This window comes from Misgurnus anguillicaudatus, chromosome 23 (genome assembly GCF_027580225.2).
Source record: "Misgurnus anguillicaudatus chromosome 23, ASM2758022v2, whole genome shotgun sequence".
Lineage (NCBI taxonomy): Eukaryota > Metazoa > Chordata > Actinopteri > Cypriniformes > Cobitidae > Misgurnus > Misgurnus anguillicaudatus.
Window position 1 is genome coordinate 5584260 of NC_073359.2, and position 17057 is coordinate 5601316.

The 17057-nt window shown below is 34.6% G+C and overlaps 2 protein-coding genes across 5 annotated transcripts in view; both read left to right on the top strand.

Moving 5' to 3' along the window:
• senp7b (SUMO specific peptidase 7b) overlaps positions 1–7469 on the top strand; it is a 36007-nt gene extending 28538 nt beyond the window's left edge. For both annotated transcript variants that reach the window (XM_055218074.2, XM_055218075.2), the window contains 6 exons: positions 1305–1438; positions 2794–2843; positions 4027–4070; positions 4375–4443; positions 4582–4732; positions 7249–7469. In XM_055218074.2, coding sequence (XP_055074049.2) covers positions 1305–1438; positions 2794–2843; positions 4027–4070; positions 4375–4443; positions 4582–4732; positions 7249–7395 — 595 coding nt within the window. In that variant the 3' untranslated portion in view covers positions 7396–7469. The remainder of the gene's footprint in view (positions 1–1304; positions 1439–2793; positions 2844–4026; positions 4071–4374; positions 4444–4581; positions 4733–7248) is intronic.
• Positions 7470–14901: 7432 nt separating this feature from the next.
• impg2b (interphotoreceptor matrix proteoglycan 2b) overlaps positions 14902–17057 on the top strand; it is a 36124-nt gene continuing 33968 nt past the window's right edge. For 2 of the 3 annotated variants that reach the window (XM_073861724.1, XM_073861725.1), the window contains exon 1: positions 14902–15556. In XM_073861724.1, coding sequence (XP_073717825.1) covers positions 15169–15556 — 388 coding nt within the window. In that variant the 5' untranslated portion in view covers positions 14902–15168. The remainder of the gene's footprint in view (positions 15557–17057) is intronic. The other variant, XM_073861726.1, reaches the window with a different exon arrangement.

Here is a 17057-nt window from a genome sequence, read left to right on the forward strand (position 1 = left end):
AAACTGTGTGCATATGGAAGTCCCCTTGCGACATTTTTTTACTTATTAAATTGTTTTTTTTTAGTAAACGTATTTGCTATATAGGTAAATATTGCATTTTATAACTATAAATTATACAATTATTACCTATAAAGTTGTCTGACTGTTTCTACCGTAAATGTTTTGAAAAACCGAGCGCTTAACGTTTTTGTTGTATAACCGTTCTAACAATGATTGCAAAAGCAATACGTTTATAAATGAAAACTAATCATATTTTAAACGTATTTATCTAAATGAAAATGTAAACAAGCAGATCTACGTGATCTGGCTAAATCTAGATCTAAATCTGGCTACATCTAGATCTAAATCTGGCTACATGTCGATAACTTGTGACAAAACATGCATATGACAACTAACGACAGTACATGCGAAAATAAATTAAATTTATGCAGTTATTAATGTGGTGCCATATTTAAATGTTAATTTGGCTAACAAAAATATTTTTGTTTAACTGAAGAAAATAATAGACGTCTTAAATTATGAGTAAATTTTATTTTTGGGTGAACTAGTCCTTTAATAATAGTTAAAATAATTGTTAATATAATTTTAATTGGATTGCCGTCAATGCAACCCAAGGTTCGCTCACAAAACACTGATGCTACGTATACACCAAACGCGGGGCATCACGTTACTCGCTATTGATTTTTTGCGGAATTTAACTTTGTGTCATGCAAATTTCTCGCTCGAGTTGAATATTTTCAACTTGGGCGAAAGACGCGTTTGGGTGCGAATATCGGGTTTTTCGCAGCAAACGCGGTGCCCATATCGTGTCATTCGCATCGCCCCACGCAAGGACTCATCTGATCGCATCTTTGCATTGACTTTGTATGTAATCTACTCACGCAAATCGTTGAACTCGCGTCTGGTGTGAACCCACAGTAACGTTACATTCACACGTGGCGAAAGCGTTGACGCTTGACGAAATTCTTGTCTGAAGCGTGGCCAACAGCCAATCACAGTGGCCGCAACACATGCTCCAGTCTTGCATAAACGTAATTGGCTGGCTCGCACTAGGTTATTTGCATAAGGCGATCTGATTGGCTGACGCATGCGTTGGTGCTTGAAAAGTTGAGAAATGTTCAACTTTTGCTGCGAGCAACGGCAGTGACACGAATTTGACGGATTTACAATTCAGTTCGGCAACGCATAACGTCCCTCATTCATAGTTAATGAAAGCGCTAACGCTTTCGCCCCGTGTAAATGTACTGTAAGTTTTACTTCCGTTAGGGTTAGTCTTTATCCGTTTTGTTTTTCTCCTTGTCCAGGGCCCACTGGTATCTGGTGGTGATCTGTTTTCCTGGTCTGGAAGGGCCCCGGTATGTACAGTGGGGAGGCAAAGCTGCGTCCCAGGCTGGAGGCCAAACAGTGAATGTGAGCTCAGCAGGAGAATGTCAAACAGGTGTGTCATACACACACATACACATCACTACACAAACAAAGACACACTGTTATTCATCAGTTTTGGCATTGTCAACTCATGCATTTAGTCTTCATGGGAAGAAAAATGTTACAGTAATGCCAACTTTTTTGTTATAATCAATGTTGTTTACTAACTTCAATTGTGCAGTTTTGCAATGGCATGCATGCTTTTAATACCCCAAGAAGTTATAAACCAAGTTTTAATCCAGGTTTTAGGTTAACACGGATAGCAGCAAAGACTGGCAAGACACAGAGAGCAATGTTTTTTCCAGAAAGACTGTATGTTCACTAAAAAATGCTGGGTTGTTTTTAACCCATGCAGTGTAAATATTGGACAGAACACACAGCTGGGTTAAAAATTACCCAAATGGTTTATTTTAACCCAATCGATGGGTTATCAACTCATGGCTGGGTAACAGCAACCCAGCTATGGGTGATTTTTAACTCGGCGGTGTCCCTACTGAAAGCATAAGCTGGTTGCTGGTTTAAGGTGGCAGTAGCTGGTCGAAGCTGGTCCTTTCAGCCTGGCAAACCAGCAAAGTCCAGCTAGACCAGCTTAAAAAGTGACCAAAACACAGCTAGACCAGCTTGATACACCAGCAATACCAGCTAAAACTAAGCTGGTAGATTTTTCAGTAGGGGTTCTGTCCAATATTTACTCAGCATGAGTTAAAAACAACCTGCAATGTTTGTTTATGATTTATATAGCTTTTAAATGTACCTTTTTATAATTAGAATTTATTTTACAAACTCAAAGCCATAATTATATCACAAATCCAGCTGAGACCGACATAATCTGGTAGCTGGTTTAAGGTGGCAGTAAATGTTCGTCCCAGCCTGGCAAAGCTAGTGACTCAACTGGTGTTTTGGCCAGACCAGCTAAGTCCAAGTAGACCAGCTTAAAAAGTGACCAAAACCAAGCTGGGAGACCAGCTGAAACCAGCTTACCAGCTTATGCTGCTTTTGGCTGGATTTTTTTATTAGGGATATCACCTTATTTACAGACTTATCGCATTTGTTTTCAATACCATGCAGCCCTTGAACTGAAATATGTTTTTGTTTATGTGTTTTGGGGGCGTGGCTTTAGAAGAAGCACAGAAGGGAGGGGTGGGTTGAATGGAAATAATTAGCTGTGTTTAAAACAGTCGTGAAAGGTCTACAGACACTCAATTTTTATACTCTCTTTTTCAGAGTACTTACATTTTAATTATGTGTTGGTATATAAAGACAGTTTAAACACATTTGAAAAAAAAGTTTTTTAGAATTTATTAGACTTAAACCTGCATACTCTGCCTTTAACATTTGTTTGACATTGTTTCTGTTCTGTATATCTAGGTAGTTCACATCAACCAAAGAGCAAAAGTTCAAAAGCCAACAATCAACCGGTAATGCCTTCTCTACACACCCACATTTACTTGGCTATACAAATAAATAAATGTTTATATATACTTAAGCCTAACCCACATAGTTACCCTAACAGCAAACTTCATTATATATTAATATATATAATATGCAATATTTTTATAGGTTTTTTTTCAAATGAGGATGTCACCAAAAGGCAGTTTTTAGTTCAGGCTTCATCATCTGCAGAAAAATTAAATAAAATTTAAATGAATACAGCATAACAACTCCAATATACTTTAAATAGAAGTTGCATTATGGGCTTCACAATTGTGACAAAAATCATAATTACCGATTATTAACCTTGATATTGTAATTGTGATTAATGTAATCGATTAACAGATTTTACATTGAAGTTTTGAAATGTTTTATCCATTTCTGTGAAGCAACTGCATGGTAAATTTGCAACATCCCAAACTAAATAATATGGTGTAAATCACAATGAATTATGGGTACGAAAATCCAAACCGATGGCTATAGGACTTATCAATTTTAAAATATCAAATTGACGGCTGTAATTAAGGCTTTTGGTGATTTATGTAATTGTTTCACACATAATTGTGCAACCCTATGATCCAAATTTGGTCTTTTGTGTATATATTTAGGGAGTGTTGGGATCACTGTGCCGTACACGGCACACCCCCTCCCTCGGACGTGAGGCTGGATAAACGTCATTGTAACTTTGAAGCATTAAATCTTCAAAATGTTTGGACATTCGGTACATCGTTTGAAAGCTTAGACTCTCAGGATTCCATTAAGCCCACACACTAAGCATAAGATGATTTATAGCAGTCATAAAACTGTAATGTAGTTATTAGTTACCTGAACCCGAGCGGGCCGATTTAGGTTATTTACTTACCTTCAAATTCTTCCCTTTAGCCGCTTTGGTGAAATTGTCCAAAACAAATTGTTCATAAATCCCCAAAAGTCCAAGGAAATGGAATATCCAAGCCTTTTTATACAAAACGATTTGTTCGCCCAGGTTTTTGACCGAATTACGATGTAAATACTGTAAACAATTAGTTCACTACCAGAAAATCGTTCGACTCTCACTTCTCATTTAAGACTTACACGGCGTTTATTTTGCAACGTCTGAGGAACAAATACGCCCCCTTGTGGATTTTTTTGCCGTTTCATAAGCGGTTAATGTTTTTTCTGTGTTTTTAGGACTGCACAGTACTCCGCTGCACAAGAGAGACCGTCTGCAGGAGGTAAGAGACTAATCTTGCATCACTACACTTTTGCCATCCAGCCGCCACGTTTGGATCTATGTCTGGTTTATCCATCATGGCAATCATTTAATTAAATTACGGATCATCAATAAAATGTGTACAAACAGCTCTTTTAATAAAATAAGAAAGCTGCCGGCCTTGCAGGGGCGGTGATGGATAAGTGCCATACACAAACATGACATGTTTTTGCAGGGCCGCATGCAAAACATCCATTTCTTTTAAAGGTTTAACTGAAAAGGTTAACTCATCTCTCTCTTTGTCTCTCTTTCTGGTTCAACTTCAGGCCATGTATTCTGGTAATGGACTCTCTAAAGCTCTCATCCCACCAACGCGTCTACGCGCTGCTACGCGAGTGAGTCATTTATTTAATCGTCCATAACTTTATTGATCTTTGTTTCCGTTGATGTGTTTGGGCAAGTTTGATGCCAAATGTGTAAGTAAGAGAGCGCTTGCCCTTTGATTTACCTGTGTGTGATGTACCGTCTCTCAGGTACCTGCAGGTAGAATGGGAGGTTCGGAAAGCCACCCCTCGAGATTTTACAAATGAAAACATAGGAGGGAATCTCTGCAAGGTCCCTTTGCAAGACAACAGCAGCGACTGCGGCCTGTATTTGCTGCAGTATGTGGAGAGCTTTCTGCAGGTACTTATGTAGCTCTGTACAACAACACCAACGCATTTTAAACTATAAATTAAGAGTTTTGTTGCAAAACGAGATAAATCCATTTTTTAACATTTTTGTCAAAACGTGTTTATTATTATGTTATCATGTTATTATTTTGTTTTATGGTGCTACTTAGCTGCATTTTTTAAGTTATGAAGGTTTAAATCAAAACAAACCAACTCCAGTTGAATTGAAATTAATTGGAATGCACAACCAAAAAACGAGATTTCTGAACAATTAAAAAAATGGTGGTTATCTCGTTTTGCAGCGAAACTCTTCAAATATTACCTGTGCAAACTCCGAACTATACAAAAGTCAGTAAATTAGATGCCAGAACTAAACTTTCCTTTATGTACCGCAATGCTTTTGTTGTACCAGTATACCGTGCAACCCAAATCTGAACTCACACGCTCCAATTTCAACACTGAACCCATTTTGTTCCAACAATACAGACTTTTTTTAAACATAACTGTGGTCTTAGTCGCCTTAATGCTTAATGCTGTCTAACCTTTGACTACTAAAGAAACATTAGTTATCCAGGTTACTTGACATTTATTGTTAAATAACGGACACAGGTTGTGATCACAAGAACATTTTCTGGGTTTTCATTGGCAACTTTGTGCTAAATCCCAATTTGCATAGCTCTACTATGCACATACAATGCTAGTAATGATAAAGTATATACTTTTAAATACAATTTAAACCCAGTATGTTGTGAAAACATGAGAATGGTTAAAGCATGCACACTGCAAAATGTTGTTATAAACCGGTAGGAATTTTTTATTTTGATAAATGATGAAAAGCACACACTGCAAAAAATTATTTTCAAGAAAAAAAAATTATTTTCTTAAAAATCTTAAATTAATATGCTTTTCCTTCATGAGCAAAACGACTCAAGAAAATAAGTCTAGTCTTTAGACCAAAATTAGCAAATTTATGTGATTTTGTGAATAAAACAAGCAAAGAAATCTGCCAATGGGGTAAGCCAATTTTTCTTGATTTTTTCTTGAATTTAGTGTTTAAGAAAAATTTTCAAGATTTTTTTGCTTACCCCATTGGCTGATTTTTATTTTATTTATTTTTTTGCTTGTTTTATGCACAAAATCACTTAAATTTTATATAATTGGTCTAAAAACTAGACTTATTTTCTTAAACCATTTTGCTCAAGAAAAAACATCATAATTTAAGATTTTTTAGATATTTTTACTGAAAACAAGACAAAAATACTAAAAAAATATTTTCTAAAATCATTTTTTGTAGTAGGAGTTTTTATTTTGATAAGATATTTTGATAAATGATGAAAAGCAGACACTGCAAAAAACAAAAAACATATCTTAGTATTTTTGTCTTGTTTTCAGTAAAAATATCTAAAAAAAATCATAAATTAAGATGTTTTTTCTTGAGCAAAATGATTCAAGAAAATAAGTCTAGTTTTTAGACCAAAAATATCAAATTTAAGTGATTTTGCGCATAAAACAAGCAAAAAATCTGCCAATGGGGTAACCAAAAAAATCTTGAACATTTTTCTTAAACACTAAATTCAAGAAAAATTTGCTTACCCCATTGGCAGATTTTTATGCGCAAAATCACTTAAATTTGACTTATTTTCTTAAATCATTTTGCTCAAGAAAAAACATCTTAATATAAGAATGTTTAGATATTTTTACTGAAAACAAGACAAAAATACTTAAATTTTTTTCTTGAAAACTTTTTTTGCAGTGTCCCGTCAACTCTGTGCTTTCCATCATTTATCAAAATATCTTCCTTTGTATTCAACAAAAGAAAGAAATTACACAACCTTACACTTTGTACGTTTATTTAGCATAATCGGTGTAATGTGGCATTTACACAAGACGCAGAATAGGGGGCATGCGCTAGTGATTTACATGTTAAGTCAATGCAAAGATGCAAATAGGCATCCTGTGGCAGCGTACGCGCGAATGGCACAGTGCGAATTGGACGGAAGGCGCGGTGCAGAGCGCACAGCGCGAATTGTGTGCGTTCCGCACGATTTGAGCGTTGCCGCTGGAAACGCGCGAGTTAAAAAACTGAACTTTGGTGGATATTTGCAACGTGTTAACCAATCAGGAGCTTGCTCTAGTACTGACACGATTACAGGGAGCGAGCGGAGTCGCAGAAGCCCCTCCCATGACGCGCATTTCCGCAGGAATGTCTCAAATGACTAGAATTTCATGCGCAAATGAAGTGAGTAAACTCAAAATGTTCAAGTGTCCAAGTACGCGGAAATAGCAAGTTTTTGCTGCCTCTACCGCGGCTGGTGTGAACGCCACATCAGACATATGCATGTAAACACACTAACTTTTAGCAAAAAAATGCATACTTAGAAAGACAGTTACACTAATCCTTATCTACAGTAGCATGCTTGTGAATTTTTTAAACTTTGGTGCAGCTGACAACTGTATTAGTTCAATGTCAACTTTAGTGCATTAACATATTAATGTATTTTATGCCTTTCTGTGTCTATTTCTACCTAGAATCCAGTGGTGCACTTTGAACTCCCGCTGCGATTGGAGCACTGGTTTCCACGGAATCAGGTTCGCAGGAAAAGGGAGGAGATACGGGACCTGGTGCTACAGCTGTACCGCAGGCAAGGGGGCGAGGCTGAAAAGAGCATCCAATAAAAACAGCAGGATGAATCTGTTTTTTTGTTTTGTTTTTATTAGTTAATGTAACAAAGAATATATTTATAATTTAAGTTTGTATTTATTTTTATTAAAATGGCTTTTAAAGTGTTTAAACGTTAGAATACTTTAATAAAAAAGGAGCTGGATATTTTGAATCGATCTTGATTTGCTTTACTTATTTTAATAACAATGACAGTGGTTATGATAGAAATATAACTAAATAGAAATTTTAAGTAAATACAATGATCCAGGATTTTTTGCAGACATGCACTGCAAAAAATGGCTTTCTTACTTAGTCTTGTTTTAAGTACAAATATATAAACATTCTCAAGTCAAGATGCAAAATGACCTGAGAAAATAAGTCTAGTTTTAAGACAAAAAAATAAGGGTAAGATATTTTTTTCTTGATTTTTTTCTTGAATTTATTGTTTAAGAAAAATTTTCAAGATTTGTTTGCTTACCCCATTGGCAGATTTTTTGCTTGTTTAATGCCCAAAATCACTTAACTTTGATATTTTTGGTCTGAAAACTAGACTTATTTTCTTGGGTCTTTTTGCTCATCAAGAAAAAACATCTAAGAATTAAGAATTTTTTGATATTTTTACTGAAAACAAGACAAAAATACCAAGAATTTTTTCTTAAATAATTTTTTGCTGTGTAAAAAATAAATTTTATAAAATTGGGTAAGTCGCGGTATTACAGATTAACCTCATAAAACCTCATCAGGAACACGTTTTTAATGCAAATGTTTTCTCATATTTGACGAGATAACTCGTCAATGGCAGGGGAAGAGTTAAGTTCAATGTTGTTACAATTCTAAAAACAACGTTGTGACTGCTGAGTTAGCGTTATATGCTAGTTAATGCTATATGCTAACGTTTATGCTGAAGTGGTATTATTGACGTTACAGTTACAGTCATTGGATAATTTTTTTCAGCAGGTCTATGCTGAAATAAACAACAACACAAACTTAACACTCAGAAAAGTCCATTAACAATCTCAGAATGATTGATGATTCCTCAAAATTGGTATCTTCATCAGGCTTTGCACACACACAGAGCTACTGAAATGAGCCGCCCTGAGAAACAGCCAATCAGAGCAAAGCTCAGCATTATTATTCATGACTCTTTCAAATAAGGTAATAATAGACCATTTCACTCTGGGAACCAATCCTAGGGTTGTATGGACATGTAAAACCGTCATTGGATAATTTTTCCACTTAATAAAGTCACATACCTTCTATGTAGGTATCAGAGAACAATTTAACAGATTATATCAAGGCATTCTTTGGCACCTTTAACCAAATCAATTTGTGAATCAAACTCACTGGTTCTGCTGCATGGTTGTTCTCAATTTGATCATTACAAAAACGACCAATATGTCTCTCAAATACACTTGGCTTATCATTAAAGTCTGACATTGTGTCCGATTTTGCGCAGCAGTTTCCCCATTGACGTCTCATTCAGTAATATTAAAATATCAACCACAGCTGCCATCACTAAACAATCATAGCGTTCCCCGAGGCCTCAAGTTGCGCTGGAATTCCCATAATGCCGTTATTTGCTCCATTAAAGAAAGAAGGAGCATAAACCAGGCGTTTTCCATAGAGAACACAACAGTGGATAAAATTGAAACAAAGCATCGCTCTGCTTCTTTTCTGCTTGTATGAGTTGGCCAGAGCTCAGCTGGACCGCACACGCCCTTCTGAAATAATAATAAACATCATAAACTTTATTTATCCAAGGTTTTCTCCAACCTGGCATATACTTGAAATGCTTTTCAGTAATGGAAAACCATAAAGCGGGGAACGATGAAAATAAATGCACGATTTTCAAGAAATGAAAAAAGCAAATCAAAGTGGGCCTACGCAGGCACAACATCAACCCCTGCTGAGACACCTTTAGCATTTCGTTTGATGACCAGCATTGAAGGGTTTTTCAAGAAAATAAGTATAGGTTTAGACATATGTGATGAAGTGGATGCATGACGGGGAACAATTACATTTGTGGCATTCGATGCAGACCTTTTGTCTTCAGCGAGAAGAACCAAACCACCTTCAGTTTCACAAGGGTTTGTATATTGCAGTGGGATTTAGGTTCTTGGTTTGGCTTTCCTCTAATCAGATCTGACAATGGAAGTATAGCCAAGCCCCACTGATGTAACTTTACACTATACGGCCCTGGATTGGTTAATCTGGACTAGAGGATAAGATTAGAGCCGAATTATAGTCTCTTAAAAGATGAGATGCCACCCCCCACTGGTTTTAGTCTCAGTTATTGAAAACAAGGATGCTTTGTATGTGCATCTTGTTTTATTCAATCTATTTTTAAATCATTCAATGCAAAAAATGAGTTTCTTACTTAGTATTTTTGTCTTGCTTTCAGTAAAAATATCAAAAAATCTTAAATTAAGATGTTTCTTCTTGAGCAAAACGACCCAAGAAAATAAGTCTAATTTAAGTAATTTTATGCATAAAACAAGCAAAAAATTCTGCAAGCAATTTTTTTTTAATTCTTGAATTTAAGAAAAAAATGTAAGATTTTTGTTTTTGTTTTGTTTTGCTTGTTTTTATGCACAAAATCACTTAAATGTTATATTTTTGGTCTAAAAACTAGACTTATTTTCTTGGGTCATTTTGCTCATCAAGAAAAATGTTTTTGCTTGTTTTATGCACAAAATTACTTACATTTTATATATTTTTTGTAGTGCTGGGCAAAGATTAATCGCGATTAATCGCATACAAAATAAAAGTTTTTTTTGCATAATATATGTGCGTGTACTGTGTCTAATTATTATGTATATTTAACCACACACACATTCATATATTCATTTCAGAATTTTTTTACTTATATATAATTTCTTTTTTATTTTTTTTAATATAGAATATATAAATAAATATATATAAACATGTAAATGTTTCTTAAATACAAACATGACTGTGTGTGTATATATTTATACATAATAATTACACACAGCACATACTCATATATTATGCCAAAAATCACTTTTATTTTGTATGCGATTAATCGCGATTAATCTTTGCCCAGCACTAATTTTTTGTCTAAAAACTAGACTTATTTTCCTGGTTCGTCTTGCTCATCAAGAAAAAGCATCTTAATTTAAACATTTATAGATATTTTTTACTGAAAACAAGACAAAATACTAAAAAAACAAATTTCTTGAAAATAATTTGTTGTAGTGTTGACAGTGTCATTACATTATTAATGTGTGGAATTATTTCATTAATATTTTAAAGTTTAGTTTATCAAAATTATTACACGGTGCTCTGGAATGCTTTATTCTGATTGGTCACTGGCAAGATTTATTCCCAGCTAAAATCACCTGAAACTAATAACAGCTATATCCAGATACTTGTGCACGTGCAGTTTACCCAAATGAGGCTGTTTTTAGTGTCAGGTGGTTGTATATATTTTAATATCTGAATCAATATAAAAAAAGGAGAGCTGTTCATTTAACAACTGCGAATGAAATGTAAGTGTCTTTGCTAAATCATATTTATTAGCTACTATAAATGAGAGGGTTAAAATCTCAAATTTCTGACTCACTGGATGATAGCTCAGATCGCAGGGCAACCATCCAGCAGCTTACAGTACTTTCATCCTTTAAATGACGTCTAGCATTGCCCCGTAAGTCCAAAGAAAGCTGGCGGTTTGCGTTATAAATAGGCAGAGCGTCTGATACAAACAGTGGAGGTGTTGGAGTGCTGTCTGTGATGACCTGGTCCAACCTGTCCCTTCACTTTCTATTCATTCTTTTAATAGGGCACCAATCGATGCCCGGGCAAAGCTACCTAAATGCTTACACAACTTCCCGTTGACGTAAGCAGTTACAGTAAGGTGACTTATGACTACAAACGCTTATTCTGAGAAGCACATTTTAGCTTGACAGGATCAGTTTGTTTAGTTATGAATACTTTGAATGACATATAAACACTTTCAAATTAATAAATTATTAAACACTGCAAAAAATGACTTTCTTACTTAGTATTTTTGTCTTGTTTTCAGTAGAAATATCTAAAAATTCTTAAATCAAGATGTGAAAATCAAGAAAATAATACTAGTTTTTAGACAAAAAATATACAATTTAAGTGAATTAATGCTTAAAACAAGCAAAAACATCTGCCAATGGAGTGAGAAAATTTTACTTGAATTAAGTGTTTAAGAAAAAAGAAATCTTATTTCACAGTTTTTTTTTCTCACCCCATTGGCAATTTCACTTAAATTGTATATTATTTGTCTTAAAACTAGACTTATTTACTTAGGTCATTTTGCTCATCAATAAAACGCATCTTAATTTAAGAATTTTTAGATATTTCTACTGAAAACAAGACAAAAGTACTAAGTGAGAAAGTCATTTTTTGGAGTGTATGTGACATTGTAAAGGTTTTTCTTTATCATCGAGAGGATAATGCGATCATCCACCACTGTTATCCTATATAGACGTACAAGATTTTTATGTTGCTGAGCTCACTAGTGTGTTATTTTTTTAGTCAGGATGTACCAAATTGTTGATCTGGCCACTCTTAATGTTCCTGCTATCTCGCTGATGGATTTGTTGTGTTATTGAAACCCAAATATGGTCTGTATCACTTGCATGGAGATCTCTCTGAACCGAATGATTTGGGTTCACAGCCACAGCTTCCAAATGCAAATGCCATCCTCCATTTATGAGAATATTATTTAACAAAATTAATACCTGTCTTTAAAAACAAATGTCCCATTACTTTTGAGCCCTTTAGAATGTCTGTAATTCCTAAATCCTTTAGCCAATATGGATGTGAATACCCTCTTAGTAAAGCTGAGAGTGTGCACTGTAAGCCAATATTCATAAAATTGACTGTAACTGGAATACATTTTGGTAAACAGCTAAAATAACACAAAATGTGCCTCTGTGTCCAAATATTTATAGAACTGTATCAACACTCTGAGAAAAATGACGAATTCATGTGAATTCGAGGAATGACATCTGTGACCCTGTACTATAAAACCAGTTATCAAGTTGCACAAGTTTATTTGTGGAAATAGCCAAAAATACATTTGAATGGGTCAGAACTATCTTTTTTTAAGCCAAAAATTATTAGGATATTAAATAAAGATTATGTTTCATTAATTTTTGTTAATGCATTAGTAATATGCACTGCTAAGGATTTCATTTGGACAACTTTAAAGGCGATTTTCTTAACACTTAGATTTTTTACCTTTAGATTCTATATTTTCAACAGACTGATCTCATGGAAAGTCGTGTTATAGTCACGCAAAATTTGATTAATTTATTTGTGTCCATGGCACGAAATTCAGCTTTTTTGGTTGCTTGAGCACAAATGTCTTTTTCGTGACACTTGAATTTCTAGAAATAGTTTCTTGTGTCTGTTGTACAACTTTTTTTTGTATCTTTTTATGTATTGTTTTCTCGTTGTTTTTTACTATTTTCTTACCAGTTGGGGTTGGGGTTATAATCACTTTCTGTTACATTTTTAGACATCCTAACCCAAACCACAACTCCAGTCGAGAATAGTTTTAAAAGCGGAGGAAAAACGTAGAAACCAATACATAAAAGTACATCCAAATCCCAAATCTAACCCCAACCATAAGCGACAATGAATAAAAAATAGGGGAAAAAAAGAGAAAACAATACATAAAATGACACAAAAAAAGTTGTGCCACAGACACCAGAAACTATTTATAGTGTCACAAAAAAGACATTTGTGCTCAAGGCATGAAAAAAAGCTGAATTTCGTGCCATGGACACGAATAAATGAATAAAATTTTGCATAACTGCACGACTTTCCGTAAGAACATGTTGTTTTTGAAATAGTTGTTTCATGGCCAAATATTGTCCTTTCCTCACAAACCATGCATCAATAAAAAGTATTTATTCAGCTTTGACCACTGGGACACATTTTGTGAGAAGGCATTTAAAAAATATATGAAAACATTTTAAATAACCCTTTTTGCATTTTTCAGTACTTTTTACAAAAAGAACGAAGAAATACATGCATGTTCTCAAATATAGTCATGCAGGGCACAGTTTAGGCATAATTTATTCAATTTTGACAATTTAATTGAAAGGTATGTCAATAGGTGTGTCAGATGTCAAGTAGGATTTGACCTGTTACATCTCTGTTATCCTTAACCCATCCAGCACCACTCACCCACCATCCTAAATACCTTTTACTGTCAAACAATGGATTCGAGTCATCCATCAGGTCACTATTCAGACCACCTGGTTGCTGTCATGTTGGCGTGTTTAAGTAGTTTGTGCAAATCCTTTTCACAATAGTACAAAGCTTCTCAATCTATCTACCTATAACTGTATGTATTGCTCTGAATGGACAAAACTATAATGCATTAAGGGAAAAAAATGGGAACAAGTATGTTTGTGAATACAGTTTTTCAGTACATCATCAGTTATCTAAAGACTTTACATTGTAACCTTTACGTTTTGTTGCTCAACAACACTACAATTTCATCAGCCTATATACACACTGCAAAAATGATTTTCAAGAAAAATTCTTAGTATTTTTGTCTTGTTTTCAGTAAAAAAAAATATATAGAAAATAAGTCTAGTTTATAGACCCAAAATATCAAGTTTAAGTGATTTTGTGCATAAAACAAGCAAATAAATCTGCCAATGGGGTAAGCAAATTTTTCTTGAATTTTTCTTGAATTTAGTGTTTAAGAAAAATGCTCAAGATTTTTTGCTTAACCCATTGGCAGATTTTTTTGCTTGTTTTATGCACAAAATCACTTAATTTGAAATTTTTGGTCTATTTTTATTGGACAAAAAATATCAAATTTAAGTAATTTTGTGCATTAAACAACCAAAAAAATCTGCCAATGGGGTAAGCAAAAAATCTTGGATTTTTCTTGAATTTGAAATATTTTTGAAATTTTCTTGAATTATTTTTGGTCTAAAAACTGGTCGTTTTGCTCATCAAGAAAATACATCTTAATTTAAGAATTTTTAGATATTTTTACTGAAAACAAGACAAAAATACGTAGAATTTCTTTTTCTTGAAAATAATTTTTTCCAGTGTATTAGTGTTGTCACAATATAACCTTTGTTGTTTGGTTACATTGCTATATATACGGTATATATAAGTGGCTGAATAGTTATTCTCTTGTTGTGCTTACAAGTTTTTATTGTTTAATTTAGTTAACTAACTCTATATAGGTTGAAATAACAGCTTTGGTTTTATCCTCCAGCAACCACTAACAAGCGGTTGACACCTCAGCATCCCCCCTGATTTAAAACCCAATAAAGATGTTGTCTCTGTAAACTGTGTCCGCTCCACGTGGTTACTGCAGACGCCATTGTGGAGTTATTTGTGCATTTATTGCAACCCTTAAAATGTCCTCGCACAACTGGGGTCGTAGGATGAAAGAAAGCAATATTCGTATTTAAACTAGGCCGTGAATTACAGGAAATTGCCTGCGGATCTGAATCTGGGCGTCCAGACGGATTGTACAGGTGGGCTATAAGTGAGTATCGCTGACTTCTCGACAGGCTTTATCAGAAGAATTAACAAATGGGATTAGTGAGCAAGAAAAATCTTCCCAAGAGCCATCTGCTAAGCCACCAGCTCAAAGCTGCGTGATCGCAACCCTCCACAGCCAAGAAAGCATTTACGATACACTCACATTAATTTAACTTGAAGTTTTGATAACTGTATGAGTTTTGGTGGGACGGGATGCCCGAATTACAACCATAAGACTGATTTTCTTTAAGAAGTACTAAAAAGAAGGATTAATGATGCCTGATGTATTGAAATACATTTGGTGGGCTTTGATTTTAACAGGACACTTTTATGTAAACACAGGTATGTATTTACTCTACATAAGAGTCTTTAAGGTGATGCTTGCTGTTCGTGACCATAACTCTTTTTGGTCTCCATCAGATGCAATTGATGCAAGTCACAGGGATTATTTGGCAAATGGATATACAACGATTTTGGACACCAATAACTCATCTGCCGCAGTTAAAGGTGAAACGTTGGCCCACGAATCTGTAAAAGAGTGGAAAAGCGCTCTGTCCCGACGAAAAAGGGACTTGCTGTTCCCCAGTGGAGTTAAACTGTGTTCACACGAAACCGTGCAGCAGGCGGTGCAGAATCATTTGAAGTACTTCAACCTACGAGGTAACTTTGGCTTTTTCACTTGTTTTTGAGCGATTCTGGCGTGGCTTGCGTAAAAAGTCATCTTTGGTGTGGATGGATGCTCTTTGAGAACGTTATGTGAGAGTTGCAACAGCAATGAGCTCATACCGCTTTACTTTTCGTCAATAATAATGAACTATGCCAACCTGACCAATTTCATTAACTTCCCGCTAACCACACATATTTGACGCACAGCTCTGAAAATCCAGAAACACACTGTCTCTTTGTCTCTTTCTGACATGTAATTATGTGTAAATACTCGTGCAAGAAGACTTTTCCACAGCATGATCTTCCTATCACATAGTGTGTAAAGTTATATGCAATCGAAGTATTAAACCTTGTTGGCAATAACAAGACCCAGATGATCCTAGCAAATCTAATTATGACAATTTAAGAATCAAGTGTTGCCGTTGATCTAACATAATGGTTATTTAAACTGTGTGTCAATATATTTAGTCATGTCATACCATATTACAGTGCACACCTCGTAAAAATGCATAAACATATCTGAGAGCAGGTTGGATTGTCCTTGGATCAAAATGAGTAAACAAGGTTTTGGACAATTATGTGGTGTCGTCAAAGAAGCAAAAATGGTGGGATGCATGTGTAATACAAAATTTACAACTAAATGCAAGTAAATGCTAAAGTAAATCGCCATCACCTGCTTTCAGGTGGAGTGGCATTTACTACACAAAGCCATAGTTCACTGACAAGCTGGGCCATATCGCAGTTGATGCGTCCATGATATTTAATGCGAAATTGCCCCCATTGTCGGTGAACTACAGCTTTGTGTTGTAAATGCCACTCCATCTGAAAGCAGATGACGGCGATTTACTACTACTCAGGGAACTGGCTTTACTGTCGAGATTCGCGTGTGATTTATGGTGAAGCCCTAGTTTTAGCATTTCTTTGCATTAAGTTGTACATTTTGTATTACACATGCATCCCACTGTTTTTGCTTCTTTGACGGACACCACATAATTGTCCAAAACCTTGTTCACTTATTGTGATCCAAGGACAATCCAACCTACACTGCAAAAAATGATTTTCAAGAAAAAAAAATCTTAGTATTTTTGTCTTGTTTTCAATAAAAATATCTAAAAATTCTTAAATTAAGATGCTTTTTCTTTATGAGCAAAATGACCCAAGAAAATAAGTCTAGATTTTAAACCAAAAATATCAAATTTAAGTGATTTTGTACATAAAACAAGAATCTTGAATCAAAATCTTTACAATTTTTCTTAAACACTAAATTCAAGAAAAATTCTAGAAAAATTTGATTACCCCATTGCCAGATTTTTTTTTGCTTGTTTTATGCAGAAAATCACTTAAATTTGATATTTTGGTCTAAAAACTAAACTTGTTTTCTTGGGTAGTTTTGCTCATCAAGAAAGAGCTTCTTAGTTTAAGAATTGTAGATATTTTTACTAACTTTTAAAACAAGACAAATATAATAATTTTTTTCTTGAAAATCAATTTTTTT